The sequence below is a fragment of the Elgaria multicarinata genome, chromosome 8 (assembly GCF_023053635.1).
Source record: "Elgaria multicarinata webbii isolate HBS135686 ecotype San Diego chromosome 8, rElgMul1.1.pri, whole genome shotgun sequence".
NCBI lineage: Eukaryota > Metazoa > Chordata > Lepidosauria > Squamata > Anguidae > Elgaria > Elgaria multicarinata.
This window is the reverse complement of record NC_086178.1, coordinates 38,963,096-38,981,680: the sequence shown is the minus strand read 5'-3', so window position 1 is coordinate 38,981,680 and position 18,585 is coordinate 38,963,096. Positions and strand designations below refer to the sequence as shown.

General features: G+C 39.5%; 1 protein-coding gene across 1 annotated transcript in view; it reads left to right on the top strand.

Annotated features, from left to right (window-relative positions):
* The window catches only part of COL4A3 (collagen type IV alpha 3 chain), a 99,792-nt gene that overhangs the window by 80,721 nt on the left and 486 nt on the right, over positions 1-18,585 (top strand). Inside the window, exons 35-51 of the mRNA XM_063132208.1 lie at positions 162-260; positions 1,358-1,447; positions 2,508-2,647; positions 2,745-2,871; positions 3,520-3,600; positions 4,967-5,065; positions 6,713-6,763; positions 7,756-7,941; positions 9,075-9,205; positions 10,309-10,381; positions 12,798-12,869; positions 12,970-13,089; positions 14,001-14,099; positions 14,526-14,738; positions 15,585-15,762; positions 16,313-16,427; positions 17,711-17,883. Coding sequence (XP_062988278.1) covers positions 162-260; positions 1,358-1,447; positions 2,508-2,647; positions 2,745-2,871; positions 3,520-3,600; positions 4,967-5,065; positions 6,713-6,763; positions 7,756-7,941; positions 9,075-9,205; positions 10,309-10,381; positions 12,798-12,869; positions 12,970-13,089; positions 14,001-14,099; positions 14,526-14,738; positions 15,585-15,762; positions 16,313-16,427; positions 17,711-17,883 — 2,047 coding nt within the window. The remainder of the gene's footprint in view (positions 1-161; positions 261-1,357; positions 1,448-2,507; positions 2,648-2,744; positions 2,872-3,519; positions 3,601-4,966; positions 5,066-6,712; positions 6,764-7,755; positions 7,942-9,074; positions 9,206-10,308; positions 10,382-12,797; positions 12,870-12,969; positions 13,090-14,000; positions 14,100-14,525; positions 14,739-15,584; positions 15,763-16,312; positions 16,428-17,710; positions 17,884-18,585) is intronic.

Here is an 18,585-nt window from a genome sequence, read left to right as displayed (position 1 = left end):
AGTTCCAAAACATCTGAAGGGTATCATGTTCGGGAGGGCCGATGTAAGGGATAACACTTCAAATTCTCCACTCCACATCCAACTTTTCTTTGCCTGTTATTGTGAAATGATGATGATAGTATTACTAGTTTTCAATTTCATCTATGCCTTTGCTGCTGTAGGGTTTCCAGGACAAATGGGAATCAAGGGAGAAAGAGGAGAGCAAGGTGTGCAAGGATGTGTGGGTCCTAATGGGCTACCAGGAACACCAGGTCCACCAGGTATATAATATTCCCTTATCAATCATACCTTAAACTGTATCATCTGCATGGAAAAATCCTAAATTAAAATTCAGTGATTCAGTTATTTGTCATACTAAAACAATAGTTAATTAACACAGTTTTAAAAAATGGCTCAGCATGATAATCATCCATGGTTGTCTACTTCCCCATGGTTGAATGGAGAATGTAATGAAAGAAGCAGCCTATTTAGGCATAAAGCTACAGAGACTTCTCATACCAATATCTGTTCAACATGCACAAAGCATGTTTTGACATGGCATGGAAAAGAGCTCAATTATGCCTGCTCCTTTTAAAAAAACGTAATAAAAAGACTAACTTTTTAAAAAAAGAAACAGCCATATCTCAGGTCAGCAAAGGAGAATCATAGAATCATAGCATAGTAGAGTTGGAAGGGGCCTATAAGGCGATCGATTCCAACCCCCTGCTCAATGCAGGAATCCACCTCAAAACATACCTGACAGATGGTTGTCCGGCTGCCTCTTAAAGACCTCTAGTGTGGGAGAGCCCACAATCTCCCTACGTAATTGGTTTTAGTATAATCCTAACCACATACTGATTATTTGTAAGTTTGTGGGATATCGTGGAGAAACTTCAAATAACTCTTCTTCAGCTGAACCACAACCAATGCAGGCCTGTAGCCAGGAGTGGGGAGACTGGGTGGGCTGCCCCCCTAAATTTTCTTTGCCCCCTATTTTTTTTTTACAAACATCTAATTAAAAACAGTGAATATCTTTACAAGGCCTACAAACCAGATTAATTTACTACACCCCTACTCCCCCCCCTCAAATGTTTAAGGGTGGCTACAGACCTGAGCCAATGTCTAAACATTGCTCTATTCCCATAGAAATAGCAGCTGCACTAGAAGCAGTAGCCTGTCAAGAAGGAGGAGGAAGTAGTGGTTATAGAAGCAGCAATGGTAGCAGGCTACATAAAAGGAGGATATTCTTTTTTTCTTTTTAGATAATATTCTGAAAAACAGATGAGATGAGTATACCACAGATACTTCCAAGGCAAATGCCCCAGCTAATCCTGAAGTCTGTCCCAAAAATTGTGTGATGTCTACATTTCATTTTCAGGTTCCAAAGGAGATAAAGGTCTTCCAGGAATTCCTGGGGGTCTGGGATTGCCAGGAGCTCCAGGAGACAGAGGGAACATGGGAGTGCCAGGTGATCTTACTAAAGTATCTGAATTGTCACCGTGAGTAGAGTACAGAATAACAAATAGTCTGGTTACATGACTAATGTGCTTGTAAAAGCTCAAAGACAGCAAAACAATCATAAACAGAGAATGGGATTATACCAGTTTAAATTATGGAATAGCACAGCAAGTGATTATTAATACATTTAATTTGGTCAAAATTCAGCTTGTGGACATGTTACCAATTATTCTGTAAATTGGTTTCTTTCTGTAGTTCTCTTGGAGATACCCTTGCTTAAGGTGTGACAAGAAATGTTTTGTTAATCTGTATTAAATGCATACAGTGCATTGGAAATACAAGGTTGTTAACACTTGGGAAATGAGGGTGATAAATTTGGCAGAGTAACTGTAACAGTTGGACAATATGAACAGGAAGAGCCTTGCTTAGAGAACCATATCTGTGAATTCATCGGACACAATGCAGGGAAGCTGTATGCATGTATTCCTCAATTCTGGGTGCAATTCTGTGTTCATTAGGACAGAATTAGTGTGAACAGGGACAGAGGGTCAGACCGCAACACACGTGCTCATACCTCTCATTTGCATGACTTGGGGCCGAACTTAATGTTCCTTTAAGTATGCATAGTGGAGCCATACATGCTATTTTTATTTACTCTCTTGCAAGTGATTTGGATCAGGACCATGACACTTTAGAAGAGGAGGTCTCCCAACTGTTTTTGTCTCAAAATTCTTCTCCACAGTTAAGAAAAAATAAAGTCTCAATTGATTCCAATGGATATTTCCCCACCCTCTTTCTCCCCAACTCACCCATAGAGTGGGAGTGGAATTTTGGTACAAAAATGGACAGGGGAAAAGCTTAAATCCTCCTCTCCCAAAGCACCATAATCCCATATGAATCAGGGCCATTGTAGAAGAATAAGTAAAGGTACCATGCATACCTCCACCATATGTGCTTAAAAGAACAACTAGTCTTGCCCTTGGTTTTTGGTTTTAGTCTCTTTCTTTTTTCTATGTTTCCCAATAAACAATCTAAAATATCCAGTCTGAGAGCAATGTTTGTCACTTCAGGTCCCAGAGGTGAGCAAGGCTCTTCAGGTTTGCCTGGATCATCAGGTATACCCGGGCCACCTGGCTTTCTTGGTATTCCAGGGGATAAAGGAGAACCAGCCTGCCCTGGAACTGGGCTTCCAGGCATCCCAGGACAAAAGGTATACAAGCCTGCCAGTAGATTCACTGGGATCAAGGGGTGCTTAATAGGTTGGTCTGTTACTTACTGTAATATTTTATTTCATTGATACTTATTAGGGTGATCCGGGTTTCCCAGGAGAAAGAGGAAGAAATGGTGAAAGTGGATCACCAGGTCGACCAGGGCTTGTAGGAGAACCCGGACTACCTGGGAAAAGAGGGAATAGTGGTTTACCAGGAATTCCAGGTGAAGTATGCTTTAGGCACCAATGCTAAAGTGTTAGAGTAGTGAATGGTTGTGTGATATAGAACTACAACTAGACAGCAGCTTCTCAGCTAGCATGGGGTTTTTGTGCTACAGGCAATATTTTAAACTATGTACCTTATGCTGTTCCTGCTTAACTTTTATCTGCCATTTGAACTGGTAGCAACCATCCTAAAGATCGTTGGAGTATCCTGTGTCTGATGCTCAGAAACCCTCCATCTCAAAGAACCCTACTGGAAACAGTATAATGCTACATAAATTATGTTATTTTAAAATGTGTTCTTTCATGATAGCTTCCTGAATGTACATGGATGCTTCTTAATGCAAGTTAATATTAAATCAGAAGGGTAGGGAAAACCATTAACAGATAAAAAGTTGGGCATGTGTTTATGCAGTGATTTAGAGTAAACTGTGCTATCTTTGATGGCTTCACTGCCCCCCAAATTTGCTCTTTAGATCAGCGTAGAGAGCATGTATTTTCAATGAAATGAAAGGAAGTCAATGTAGCCACTTCAGCTCTACTCACCTAACGATCTATGTTGGCTGCATAAAGAGCAAAACTTCAGAGAAGATTAAAGGGCCTTATTTTAACACCTCTGAAAAATGGCTGATCTTATTTTCTATTTATAGGACAATCAGGACCTGCAGGCAATAAAGGGAGAAAGGGTAGTAAAGGATTACCAGGACAAAATGGCATCTGTGGCTCTCCAGGTCTGTGACTTTTTACCCTTTGTAGTCGCTTTTCTGTCTTTTACCCCTCCTCTATTTTCTTCACCATTGGGGGGAAAATCTTCTCATTTAATTTTTTTCCTAACTTTTTCATTGGGTGGATTTTTCATCTATCTATTTTCTCTCTCCCAGTCTGTGTAAGTGGATTGCTTACTGCAATTGGCATCCTTCTCATGAAAACTAAGGAATATGATTGAGCTGTACAGCTGGCCTGTGCAAACTGTGGTCCATAAAGCAAATGCAGTCCAGCTGCCATGTATTGTGCTGCTTGACAAACATACTTGTTTTTTTCTTTTTTGCAAACCTAGACAAACAGTAAAACTAGGAGGCTTGTCGAAACTCTGTGTATGTTTGACTTCGTGAACCATATTTTGTGTAGTTCTGCCTTTGAGGAATTTCTTTAAGAAAAGTCTCTGGTTATCAGACCCATTGTCAATGGTTGGCCTGATGGGACAACTGTAGGGCCATGCATGGAGACAGTTGCTACTTCTCACTCACCTTTTTTCTCCCTCTGGACATAATCACCAATACTACTTGGAGGAAAAGGATGAGTGAGCAAGTGGTTGTTGTTGCCTGCTCATTCATCCATCCTCTCCTTTATCATGGGATGATGGCAGACGGTAGCAGCAGCAAGAACAAAGAGAAGCAAGCACAGTTGCTACTTGTTTACCTTCCATTGCTGACACGGGAGGGGTGGGTGCATTATTATGAGATGGAGAAGTTCATATCTGAAGGACATCCACAGTGCCTGAGAGACCCCAATAGTTTGGAGCTGGCCCTGCTAGTTGTGAAAGTCTAGAATGTCGTTCAAGGAGGGTAACGACATTGTTAAACAATAAAAACTGCAAAGAATTGCTTGTTAGCGTAATACCTCTAGAAGAACTACTGGAACTATTTTCCAAGATAGATATTGTCCTGTAAACCACACATATTTCAACACTATTGATATTATATTGCTTGTGTACCAGATAGTGAAACAATGCCTATGCTGGTGTACATCTGGAAGTTGTTCAACTGATTTTTAGTATAGTTATTCTGAATTTATATGATGAACATGAGAATCTGCCATTGGATACTGGCAAGATCAACAAATGCTATACATGGATCGTATGTATGTGGATCATAGTAAAAGGCGAGTTCCTGGGCCTTTTTTAAGGACAAAAGAAAAGGGACAGTATAATTTGAACTTATATTAGCACATTGACAACTCTGACAGGTTTTTTTTTATTGTCTTCAGCGAACTAGCTCTCCTTATTACTATTTAAACTTCATTATATTTGTAGGTATCATATTAAATTAAATTAAAGTGTGTAAAAATAAGTAACTTTTTAACATTTATAATCCTCAGGTTCAGTTGGTCAACCTGGTGAAGATGGACCAGTTGGTGAAAAGGGTAGTCAAGGGCGTGATGGTATTCCTGGCCCTCCTGGAGAAAAGGGAGCCCAAGGTTTTCATTTTGTTTTGAATCTATTTCATTCCATCACAATATGTTGTTGTTGTTGTTGTTATATTTATATACCGCCCCACAGCTGTTAAGGAAATCAGGTCATGCTAAAATATTATATTGTTGAAAAATGCTCATTTTTAAACTGTGCTGTTTAAAACCAATAAAAATAAAGGAAAATGTTGTGAAATCTTTCCAAATTAAAAATTAACATACCATTTCAAGTTACAGAATCCTGAATATTTTGATACAGGAATAGGTGATGATTCAGGGTTCCATCTCACCAGGGTTTTATTGCACTCTCATCATGTCTTGTTTGCTGTTTTGCAGAGCGGTATTCATATCTGCCTGTCCTGCAGTCACCCTGCCTCTTCCCCTCCATTTTCTGTGTTTTCCTAGAGCAGGGAAAGTCTGGTTTAATCCATGCGGGATTAAAGCTCCTGTCTGCCCCATGTATTGCCATCCTCACACTATGTCTTTTGTTTGGGGCATGTGCTTTGAAGGGAGGTTTTGTTGATGAAAGAGGGTGGAGCAGTTCTCCTCCTCCAGCACACTGTGATGAATGAACGGGCTTGTGCTGACTCAGTTGAATGGACTTTTGCTGCTCCGACCCCACTCTCATTGCCCACAGAAATGGCACCCAGCCAATGAAACATTAAATTGGTAAAACGCTAGACAACAAAGCCAGAGCGAGGGAAGGAAGGCGCCCATCCATCACAATGTACATCAATGACAAGAACCAATGAACTGGAGGGGGAAGAAGGGGCGGGGTGGAGTGGGAGAGCAAACAAGCAAAAGGAGATTTCACCAGTACAGTGGCGATACCACAAACACATGTGAAAGGGACCATTAGCTTGATGTACTAATGAAATGGAGGTGGAAATCAGGGAGGCAAACCGAGGGGGGGGGAAGTAGGTGTGATGGAGCCATCAGAGGGAAAAGAAGCTGAATGTTTGTTGACCTCTGCAAGGATGAAGGGGACTGATAGGAAAATAGTAGTTATTCCTGAAATAGGAAGTGGATAATTTAAACGTTCATTATAAATGGGAATTAGATTTAGGTGGAACTTTTCTGGAGAAAACTTCTTGTTAGTTGTGGGGAAAACATACTGGCGTGTGTGTGTGTTATTAGCATGATTTTCAAAGAGAATTACTATTTTGCAGTTTTGCTTACACATGACCCCTACACACACATACACACTTTTAAAATGGAAATAATTTGCATGATTATTGGTGCCAGATGTTTGTTGCAGATTTTTTTCATGTATTTTGCCTATGTCCAATTATTCAGATTTATTGGAGGGAAATCTTGTGAAACTTAAGGGACATACTGAAGACCTTGAATTAGTAATATGTTTGTTAATATGACTTAAGATGTGTATTGCACCAATATGGAAATTACAACAGGTGCCAGCCGTGCTGGAATAGTATAGACAAATATGGGTAAATGTTTTATTAAGTAAACTTATTAATACAATATAAGTAAAGAAAGGGTATCATTGGTATTATTGGATAAATGCAGAGAATGATAGATTTTCTTCATGAACTTTCAGGATGTCAGCCATATTTTTATTCTTGCTATTTTAATGTATTCTCTTTTGGTTTTACATATTCCGAATTTATAATACATTACATATATTTTATCATGCAGGTTTCCCAGGGCTGCAAATTCCTGGCCCTCAAGGTGTTCCAGGACCTAAAGGTAAAGTTTTATTTCATTGTTTTGTTTTTTCCCTGCAAACACAATTTCTGCACTTTTCTGTTCCCTTGCAGAGGGCTCATAATTTCAGAGTTTACTAACTAAGCTAAGAATGATTTGGAAAAATTTGTCATATGTAGTGGGATACAACCCACTTAACTCATAAACGCAAATCTTAAAATGAGTTTAATCCTACCAGCATCAGTGAGAGTAAACCACTTTATTTAATTGGGTTGTATTTTGGGCTGTCAGGCTCCTAAAACTGGCTTTGTTGTCTAGCATTTTACCAATTTATTGTTTCATCAGTAATTGATAATATTTCTCAGAGGCTTATGTTATGAATTATTTTTCTTACGACAATAACTAGTGATTTGGTCTTTTTACACCCCTATGAGCAATCCTACTGAGGTTAATCTTAAGCAGTTTCAAATTTTGTAGCAAAACCTATATGTAAAAAACAAACAAACGTTCAGACCAATACCATATGTAGTTGGAATAGCATTGAAGATAAATGTACAACCTGTATAAATTTTACAAGTATTCCAATCTCTTTTTTTCCAATAATTGATGTTACAAAAAGAAGGAAAGGGCACTCTTGTGAACCAATAGGTATGCCAATGAGAAAGTTATGAGATGGTTATTCCATTGAGAGATGACTGACTATGGGAAGGGGATTGTCTTACCTTATAGTAAATGCAGTAACACTGACAGTGATTCCTGTAACAACAGCGTAATGATTTGTATCCGATGTTGATTGTATCTAGTGGAGTTTCTGTTCATGGAAGGGGTGCTTCCTTAAGTACAATTTATCTTCTGTGAACTGAACAATAATATTGCATATAACCCTTTTGTTGTTGTTGACAGCCTTAGCTCAGGATTTCCATTTCAGAGCAAGTTATAATATACATTCATTTTGAATTCGAATTATGAAAATATATCACAATCTCTTTAAAAGTTTACTAAAATGTAACTAATTGGCTTTAAATATTGCATAGGTGTCAAAGGAGATATGGGAGTGGTTGGTTTTCCAGGACTACAAGGAGATAAAGGTCTTATGGGGGACCAAGGACCAAGTGGACCTCCTGGCTTACCCGGACAACCAGGACTTCCAGGGGAATCAGGCATAAGAATTGCTGGCCCAAAAGGAAATAAAGGTCCCCCTGGTCCAGATGGGAAACCAGGTAGGAATCTATTATTGAACAGGCCTATTCACAATTCTATCCAGACAGAGAATATTCAAAGGTTTTAGTAGGTGAACCTGTCTGGGGAGGGTATTCTACAGCCAAGGCACCACCACTGAAAGGGCTCTCTCTTCCATAGCCACCTGTTACACCTCACTTTGTACCGACATTCAGAAAAGGGCTTCAAGAAAAATCTTAGAAGGTATATGTGGAGAGAGGTAGTCCTTTAGGTACTCTGGTCTTAATCTTTGAAGGGCCTTAAAAGTCAAAATTCCACCTTGAATTGGGTTCAAAAATGGACATGGGGTGAGTTAAGAGGATGGCAAAGTACTGTGATGTGCACATATTTTATAGTCTCACAGCCATATTCTAAACTGACTGAAATTTCTGGATCATTTCCCAAGGACCATACATATGCAATCTATTAAAGTAATCCAAGTAAGGGTTTACCAGAACATGGCTAACTAAAACAAGGCTATCTCTGTCTAGTTAGGGTTGAAGCTGACGTAACAGCCGGAGCTGGTAAAAAGTACTTTGGGCTCCAGAGACTATTCTCTAGAACAAGTTGAACACCTCTTAACTGGGCAAACCACTCACCCACTAACATTACTTCCATTTTGTCTGAACTGAGCTTCAATGTATTGACCCTCATTCAGCACATTTGGTGTTCACCCCTTCAAAGTCACCCCTGCTGGTATAACCCTGCCACCTGCATCAGGCCTGCCAGAAATATCCCACCTACTTTTTGTAAACCACCCAGCTATGGGTGGTATATAAATTTAATAAATAAAAAATTTAATAAATATAAGGGGCCTCTAGGGTCAGGTGTTTTAAGACTCCCTTGAGAACCAAGGCTTTCCTCACCCTCTCCTCAGTGAACAAATGCAGGCAGCCCCTTCTAGCTTCTTCCTCTGCATTACTGAGGCAGTTAATAGTAGTCTAAATTGTTGCTAGCCACTTTGAGGTCCAAAAGTGGCATATACATGGATTTAACAACTAAACAGAAAGTCAATTACTATACTGGGGTTTGCTAAGAATAGATCTGGGGTTTTGTTTTCTAAATCTTTTTGCATACAATTTCTGGTTTAAACATAATTCCCAACCGCTAATGCATGTTTTTTTTAAAAATATAGGTGTTCCTGGTATTCCAGGACCTGCTGGACTCCCTAGCTACAGTATTAAAGGCAGCAAAGGTGTTCGAGGTGCAGATGGCTTACCAGGTCCACCGGGAACTAGAGGTGGTGTTGGTCTACCTGGTCCAGCCGTAAGTAAAATAAATATCCTTTATTATTAGTTCATTATTTTTTACATTTTGAATAATAAAATGCAGTATTGTTTAGCAAAAGAATGCTAATAACATTTCTACAGAAGAAAGGGCAAAAGAGAGAGAGATGTAAGCATCGGTGTGTAATCATTATATGACATGTAGGAGATTTCTTTGACTTTGCTGTTATCATAGTTACCAATATCCTGGTAAGGCTATTTGTGGAAGTCTTTCTACACATTCATCTTTCAGTAATAGATGTTTATTTTATAAGTAACAAGCTGTTCATGAGCAATTAGGGCAATATCCAGTTTTCAGTCCATACTTACACAAGCAAAACATAAATTCATCTCTCAGGACTCAAGGGAATGAACCCTCTTTTGCCTTATGTCTAATCACCCAAAACTCGCAATATGTGAAACTGTCAGCAATCTCCTTTCTGGTTAACCTGCTGTTGATTCAGCTGGAGAAATTAATGGGATATAACTGCCTTTCTAAATAATTGGGAAAGTAATATTTTTCCAGACAACACAGAATCTCAACATAGGGGGGATAGGCTTTTATCCTGCAATCACCCTGTTTCAAACATGAAATTTTATAGAAGGTCCAGACATCGTTGCCTTCCATTTGTTTTCTCACCATTTCCATCTTTTTTTTCTTGCCTGGAAAAAAAGGGGAGAAATATTGAGAAGGACAGAATAGGTGCACCATGCCTTTTGACTGATAGTGCTAGGAGTCTTCCATCTGAACACACTCCTAGTGTCTTTCAAAGAATGGTGAGACTTTGCCAAGAATTTATCTTAGCAAACAAATGGTTCCAACATTGCTCTGATGAGGTAACAGAAACATGGTGGCAGCACTTACAGGGAAGATCAGCAAGTGGAAGTGAGGTGAGCTTCGCTCCTCCTGCACCTGCCAATTCTTCTCTGCAAATGTTCCCCACTTGACAGTTTCCTTCCACTTGACAGGGCTCATTTCCAGCTTTGTCTTTCTCTGCCTCTGTTCTTTCCCCATTCACAGAATCTGCTGAAAGCAACAACCAACCTATCATGTGTATAATCACTGACACAAGATAATTTTTTCATCTTTTGTCCAATTTGCAGGGAATTGAAGGTAACCCTGGCTATCAAGGTCCTAGAGGTGAACCTGGTTTTCCAGGATTTCCAGGGAGAAAAGGTATTTGACTAATTTCAAAAGGGCCATATTGCCATGTCTTGCATATTGCGTTCCATGAAGAAACTGTATAGGTTGAGGTGCTGTGGATATGGTGTTCCCTCTACAGAACAAGGACTTGAGTTGAAGCAATTCTGGAGGTGTGCTTTCCTGCAAGAATTTTGCAGTGCTAGCTCCAAGACTGGGTGGGTGGGTGGGTGGGGCTTGGGCAAGAGTCATTTATTTATTTCTCATACCAATGCAACAAATCAGAACTGTAAAAAAAAAAGCATAAACATTAAAACCAGTAATAAGGTCATCATTAAAATATGAAAAAGACACTTAAAAAAGAAAAAAGATGAGAGTGTTGGAACCAATCATAACTTACAGGGGAGGACCATTTGGGGGAAACACATAAAAAAGCCCTTTCATATTTGCCTTAAAAGCTGGTTTCAGAAAGTCTTATCCTGCGACTCTTCATACCTGGACCAGTTCATCACAAGATGCCCTGAGTGGGCCCACCTCCTCCTCGCCGCTGTCACTGTCTCCTTCTGAGCCCAATCCACAGAAGTGCCCAGAATACAAGACAAATGGAGAGAATGCTGCTCCATCTCCTCCTTGCTTGGAGAGAGAGCAGCGAAACAGCACTGTTAAACAGCTGCTTCCTTTCTAGCTATAAAATCAAGCTGGGATGAACTGGCAGCATTCTCCTGGAGGTTTAAGATGCACTGCAGTTGTAATCTCCAGGTTGAATTCTTTTAATGCACTTTATTTGAGTTTGCCTTTAAACATGACCCTGAAGTTACCATTAGTGAAGAATTCTATGGCCTGGCTCTTGACCAAAACAAAGAGCGTGTTTTACTGATTGCAATTCATCCACACTGGTTTCCATTTATCTCATATAATCTCCCACTGTGCATTGCACTGTGCCTGATGTGACAAAGACCCTTTGAATCAAGTAAAGGATGATATTTTGAATTTGATAATTCAGCGCTTAATTTGGTCACAGCTTTTGATGTTATTTTATATCCTGTCTTTCATCCAAGGTACACAAAGCAACTTATAACAAAAATAACAATGTGGCATAATTGAAACCTAGTGCAAAATATAAAATGTAAATATTTCCTCTCAAAATGTAAAAAGTGCAGGTTAAGGGAACAATAAAGTAGGACACACTTGTGAGCCCTGAGGAATCATTTGGAAAGTGCAGGTTCTCTGTGAAACCAGTATCTCAGGACTACTTGGCTTCAGGAGCCCACCTCATGTACTCGTATCTTTTCAGTTCAGCAAAGCTTCCTTTGACTCTAGATACGTGTGCAACAAGAACTGGGTGACAGAAGAGCAGAATTTGTTACTGCTGTGGCACATGGGATTAGGATGGGATCATTCAGACAGAGAGATAGGGCTAAGGGACACCAAGTCACCCTCATCTCACCCTAAGTAGTATAGGTGCAGAAAAGAGAATAATTAGAGAACTACCAGCACAACACTATGCATGTTTCCTTGCTGTGTCTACTTGCTGTGTTCAGTGGGGCTTACTCCAAAGGAAGTGTACACAGGATTACAGCCTAATTTAAATAGTGAAGTAGCAAACTGCAGGTTCATCTATTAATAAAATTGTAGCCCCTAGTTAACCCAGTGACTGTGGTTCATGTGTTCCTTCAAGGAACATAAACTTCCATAAGCAATGGCCCAACTTAGTAATTTAGGAAGAGCAATATTTGTACTGATTTGATTCAAAATGAGACTTAGGCATTAGCTAGACCTACCTGATAGTTTGCGCCGGAGGAGGGAAGATCTCGCATTGTGATTAACGCAAGATCCCTCCTCCATTTACACACGAGGTGCAATGATCTCACGAAGAGAGGCGTTGCGCCTGCCATTTTTTATTTTTAAAGGGAGAGGAGTGCACGAATGCTCGTGCGCTAAAGGTAGGTGCTTTTTTTTTAAAAAAAATCATTTCCCCAGTCCCTCCACCCTACCCCCGATGGGCGCAGCTCCTGCCTCCATGTGAGTAATCGCGGCAGCAGGCCACACATTCCACAGTCTCGGGCTCAGCCCAAGACCATGGAAAAAACGGGCCCAAAGGGGAGTGCTCTATCCTGGGGCAAGGGAAGGATGATCCCTCCCTGATTCCGGGATCACCTGTGCATCATGTGAATGCACAGGGATGATCCCGGGGTTTGCCCTGTGATAAAGCCTGGTCTAGCTAAGGCCTTAGGCTGCAGCCCTATACACAATTACCTGGGAGTTAAGTCCTGTTGAGCTCAAAGGAGCTTACGTTTCGGTACACTTGCATAAGATGCACTATGGATATGATTTATTTTAGTCACTGGAGTATTGCACAGATTAGCTGAATGAGCTTCATTGTATTCACAAATACACTTGATATTACAGCCAAATAGATTAATGTATAATAATGTCAGATATTCTTTTTCAGGTGAAAAGGGTAATAGGGGATCACCTGGACCAACAGGAATGGCAGGGCCTGGAGGGCCAAAGGGACTACCTGGTAATTACTTAATAGTTTCTTTCTATCTGCCATTTCTATTTCATCCCATCTGATATTTGATCTAAATCAAGCAATTTTTTGTTTATGCCTCCATTACTAGGTCCACCTGGACCATCCGTGAAAGCAGTCTCTTTCCCAGGAAGCCCAGGACCTGCTGGACCTCCAGGAAACCCAGGAGGTCCAGGAGATCCAGGTCCAAGAGGACCACCAGGGTTGCCAGGTACACATTTCATAATCTTTCCCTTTCGCTCCTCTACTCAAAGAAAGCAATGACCAAAAACATACCGTGCATACTACTAAGCAATGGATACTACTAAGTGAAAAAGATAAAAGTCTTGGAAATGTTTAAGAACACAAAATCCTCAGTAGATCAAGTAATCTTCAAAGCATCCCACAATTAGCACCATTTACATTATCTTTCTGTAAATATGAGTAGCCTCCTCTCTTCCACAGTCATATGTGTGCCGAGGATCTCAAGAGGAATTATTTATGTGAATCTGGCTACATTAATTAATTTTATTTAATATTATTTAAAAGATTTTTAGCCTACCTTTCTGGACACACTTCCCTAACAAGGTGACATACAAAAAAATTAAAAACTCATGAAAAATCACATGAAAATACATCCCAATGGTCTTCTAAGTGGTCAGCTAGTGGAACATAAGAAGAGCTATGCTCTATCAGACCAAAATATTCACTTTTGTGTTCACACAGTGACTAACCAGATGCCTATTGGAAGCCCACAAGCAGGGTGTGAGTGCAGTCATGTTCCCCACCAGCTGGTGTGCACAGGCATAATATATAGTCATCTTGCTGCTGATTTTCACCATGGCACCATCCAGGAAACCCAGTGGGGGGTGATGACATCAACAAAAATTCTTCCTCTGGCTTCCCTCTTGGACCTTGTGCACTGATGGACTAGTTGCTGCACTTGTTTTGCACCACATCCAGATTCAATGCTAATTTCTGCTTAACAAATTTTCTTACATCCTATTCCTAGTTTGCGTTAAAATCAGATATTAAAGTATTTTTATTACAAAACTTCATTTTCTGCCTTGCATTCTGCAGTTGCATTAAAAAAAATCCAGTTCATTGATAACTTGTTCTATGTTTTGTTGTTTATGAATCCAGGACCTCCTGGTATAAAGGGCCAGCCAGGCCGTTTTGGGATTCCAGGTATATCTGGGCCACCTGGACTAAAAGGAGACAAGGGATTTCAAGGGCAAAAGGGTACGGTAAAGAAGATATAGGCAATGCTCCACAGAAGTGATAATATATTGATATTATGTAGGGAGCTTCGGCTATTGGGCGGTATAAAAATGCAATACATACATACATAAAATAAACCAAATCTGAAACAAAAGATTGTGAAATGGCCTGAAGCATGAAAAAGTAACATCCCATGTCAGATTGCTCAATATCTCCTGCTTTGATCTGGCAAATCTAAAAGAGGGCCATTAGCTTTTTGTTTGTCTAACTGAAATTTCTTTATATATTGCAATCTCATATTTCCCATAATACAATAATCATGCAAATAATCTGTATTCTTCCCATACTGCTTTCATGCACACATGCACATGCACACACACACAAATATATACAGTATCTATATCTATCTTTCTTTTACCCATTTATATTTTATTGATTCGTTCATAGGATTACCTGGATTGCTTGGTTTCCCTGGTGTAAAGGGACTTCCTGGTTTCCCAGGAAGTTGCTTCTCTGGCCCAGCAAAAAGTGGCTTCATCTTTTCTCGGCACAGCCAGTCAACAAAGATTCCTTCATGTCCAGCTGGGACTGCTCAAATCTATAGTGGCTATTCTCTCCTTTTCGTACAAGGGAATGAGCAAGCACATGGACAAGACCTTGGTACTTTACAAATATATGCTTCAAATGTCCTAATTTATTCCTTATAAATAGAATATTTTTATTTTTATTACGCAATATCAACTTTATTATGCCAAAGGAAACATCTCACTGCTTGGATGCGATTACTTAATTGACAGTGCAACCCTATACATATCTAGTCAGAAGTCCCATTGTTTTCAGTGGGGCTAACTCCTAGGTGAGGGTGCATAGGACTGCAGCTTAAATAAGAATCCTTCCTTCAGACTACTTACATTGGAGAAGATTGTGCTTATATGACCAGCCCTATGGAAGAAACCTTATTTCTGGTAGCTATTTCTCCTTATGAGAACCTCTGGATAGGAAGTACTGCTAGCAGGGCTGTTTCTTCTTTTCTGTAGCCACTTTAGTTAACATCTTCATGACCCTGTGCTATTTGAGGCTCTTGTATGCTAGTTGCTTCAGAAACATTGTGAAGAAAGGTTCTCCAACATTAATGTCCCATGCTTTCATTTAGGTGATTTTCTGGCTATTTTGCTTTAATATATGTCTTTCTATCATGGAACCATAGTTCCTTTATTTCAACACAGGGAAGACTCCAAAGGATAGGAGACACTCCCCTAAAATATTTTCTGTTTTCAGTCACAATATAAGAACCTCCTTTATAGGACAGATTAAATTCTTTCTCCCCTATTAATAGTCTTTTCCACCTTTTTGCTCTGACTAGTTTTTCTGGAGTTGCCCATTACAGTGTTTGCTTACAATCTATGGCTTTATTATTGCTCAATACTATACATTAAATTTCATAGCATGTCTATACAAACTGTGACACTACATGGCTCATGATAGCTTCTCTTCTGAATCTTCCAGGTACAGCTGGTAGCTGCCTTCAAAGATTTACCACCATGCCCTTTTTATTATGTAATCCCAGTAACATTTGTAGGTTTGCTTCTCGCAATGACTATTCATACTGGTTGACAACAGCAGAACCAATGCCTTCAGATATGGCACCGATTTCTGGGAAAGCTCTGGAGCCCTATATTAGCAGGTAATATTTTAATATCTGGGTTCCTCTTCTGATTGTATTTCTCCACAGATATTTCTGTGCTTGTTGTTCATTTTGCATAAATATGCAACAGATTATGTTTTGTCTTCCCAAAACAAAAGTAAAACTGAGATTTGTTACTTTAATTTTGTGGGGGAAATGAACAAAATCTGAAAGGATAAAAACTCCACACACAATTATTAAAAATCATTTCAAAGCAAGTTACAGTGGGATGGTAACATTGTATGTTCACATACTAATGTAACCAGGAAAAAGAAGGTTTCAAAATATACATGCATGTACTTGACTTCTGTACTTCCTTCTACTTGATTTGGTGGAGTTTCTCTCCCTTCTGTGAAATGTTCACACAGCAGGAACACGCTCCTGTTCAACATAATTTCATATGCCAAATTGGATTAGGCTGCATAACATGACTGAAGGCAAATGCAAAAGAGAGAGAGAATGTGCAACATTCCTCAGCACCTAAAAGTCAGCTTGTAGGCTGCAATTTGTTTACCCTTTTTATCTAATAATTTTGTGTGTCATCATGTAGGTGCACCGTCTGTGAAGGCCCTGCAATGATGATAGCAGTCCACAGCCAAACAACTTCAGTTCCACCGTGCCCTCAAGGATGGCAGTCTCTTTGGAAAGGATTTTCTTTTGTTATGGTAAGAGAGAAAAATAAACACTATTGCTGCACTTTTGGGGAAGTATCTAATGTGTCACTACCGCTAACGTAAATTATGTTGCGCTAGCATAAGCACCCTCTAGAGCAACCTCAATAGGGCTTGCTGAAGAAATGAAATATTGTTCTGGAATTGGCATATGTAATTGCAAGTCTATTCTCATCAGCTGCAGGTTTCAGTTCACAGTTAAATGTTTTTGGGCATGGTTTCCATTGTTGTTGTTGGGGGTTTGCATATCATCTTAGCCCACCAAGGGGAGAGGCTTGTGTCTAGGGATAATATGCGTACTTGTCCTCAGGTTAATCAGACAGTCCAGCCAATACACCTGAATGATTGGATGGTGATTCAAATTTACAGGTCCCAGAACACAAGAGGAAAGTCTGGAGGAACCCCAGTTGTTCGTGGATAGGGACTAACCTAAGAGATTCCCAGTTGTAGTGCTTGGGGGGGGGGGGGGGACTAGAAACATCCACTTGTCCAATGCCAGGAGAGGAGGGGCAACTAGATGAGAAGTAGAAAAATCTGCAGATGGATTCAAAACAGTGTTGACAGAGGATGTCCTAAAATCAGGGAGAGATGAAGACAATTCTTGCTACAGAATTTGGGAGAAGAGCACCCTAAAATTTGCTCAAGAACCTATTGATTTTCTATAGTCATGTGAGCATTTCATTAACCATATTTTGTTTTCTATCAGCCCAAACAATACAACAGTAACAAAAAGAAATGAAAGATTATCTAAAACTGGCCCTTTTAAAATCATGCTATCATAGACCCAAAATAAAAGAGATACTTTCTTCCTACCAAAAATATGAAGAATTTTGTGGCATGTTTAAAACATTAAAAATCATAATAGTACAAGCTTTTGTTTCAAAAATAAAATTGGTTAAAGGTGCCATGAAACTCTTCACAGCTACCCCTCTGGGAATTCGTTACCATAGTCTTTGCTATCTTTATAATGCTTATAATTGTTCTATCCATGGAGAAGAGCTTTTCCAGAGATCAAAGAAGTAATGTACTACTATAATATAATCAAAATTTCAGTGTTTCTCTTCATTTGGCCTTAGTAATTGACACTAAACATTACCATTAATACTAGCTACGAGAGAAAACTACCTTGTAGCAACTCTTTGTGGCTTCCATGGTCTAGGATACAATTAGCTCCAATACTAATACCTCAAACATGTTTTTAATGAGTATTTCTTATCTGGGGGGAAAAACCACACACCCAGTGAACAGGTTTTCATGGAATACATTTATTGTTACAGTATACAGGGGCAGGCTCAGAAGCTTCTGGACAAATGCTGGCATCTCCAGGGTCATGCTTAGAATTTTTTTATGCCATTCCATTTATTGAATGTCATGGCCGAGGGACATGCAATTATTACTCAAACTCCTACAGTTTCTGGTTGGCTTCACTAAATTCAAGAAGAATGTTCAGGTATGCAAATTTACACTACTTTGTCAGTGTGCCACATAGATCCTTCCACCTACATCAAAATTGACACTAAAAAAATCTACAAAAACTCAATGAAAGCAGCAACTGCCCCATTCATATAAGTAATGAAGATTGATCCATCCATATGTAGCTGCAAGAACCCTGCCTCCTTCCCTATTCCACACAGTGAATAGCTGCATGAAATTATATATATAGTTGTGCCATGCGTAGGGTTGTAGTACCTGCACAGGACCATAAATGCACCTGTATCAGGGCACCAATAGCACAAAAAGAGCAATTATCGCCATTTGACAGTGTTTGGATTGATAATGTGGAATCCTGTGAGCCACTACTAGAATGCAGTGACTGACAGAATTGGGCCATTAATTTGGCTGCCTGTATACCTTGTGCAGTACCTTTTGGCATGGCAATTTAATTCTTTCCAATGTTGAATCCTGAGATTATATTGAACATTCTGTTTCAACTAGATTTCATAGAAGCATATTGGGTCTGTGTTTTCCTTAACTATAATAACCCACTCCTGTTCCTCCCACCGTTTGACTGATAGGGCATTTTTATACTTTGCTAATATTTATGTATAAGCCCATACATATTTATGCTTTGCTAACTGTCTGAGATTATGAGCCCCATTTAGTTCTGTTATAATCATTTAGTTATTACTGACTTCTACATCTGTTCTAATCA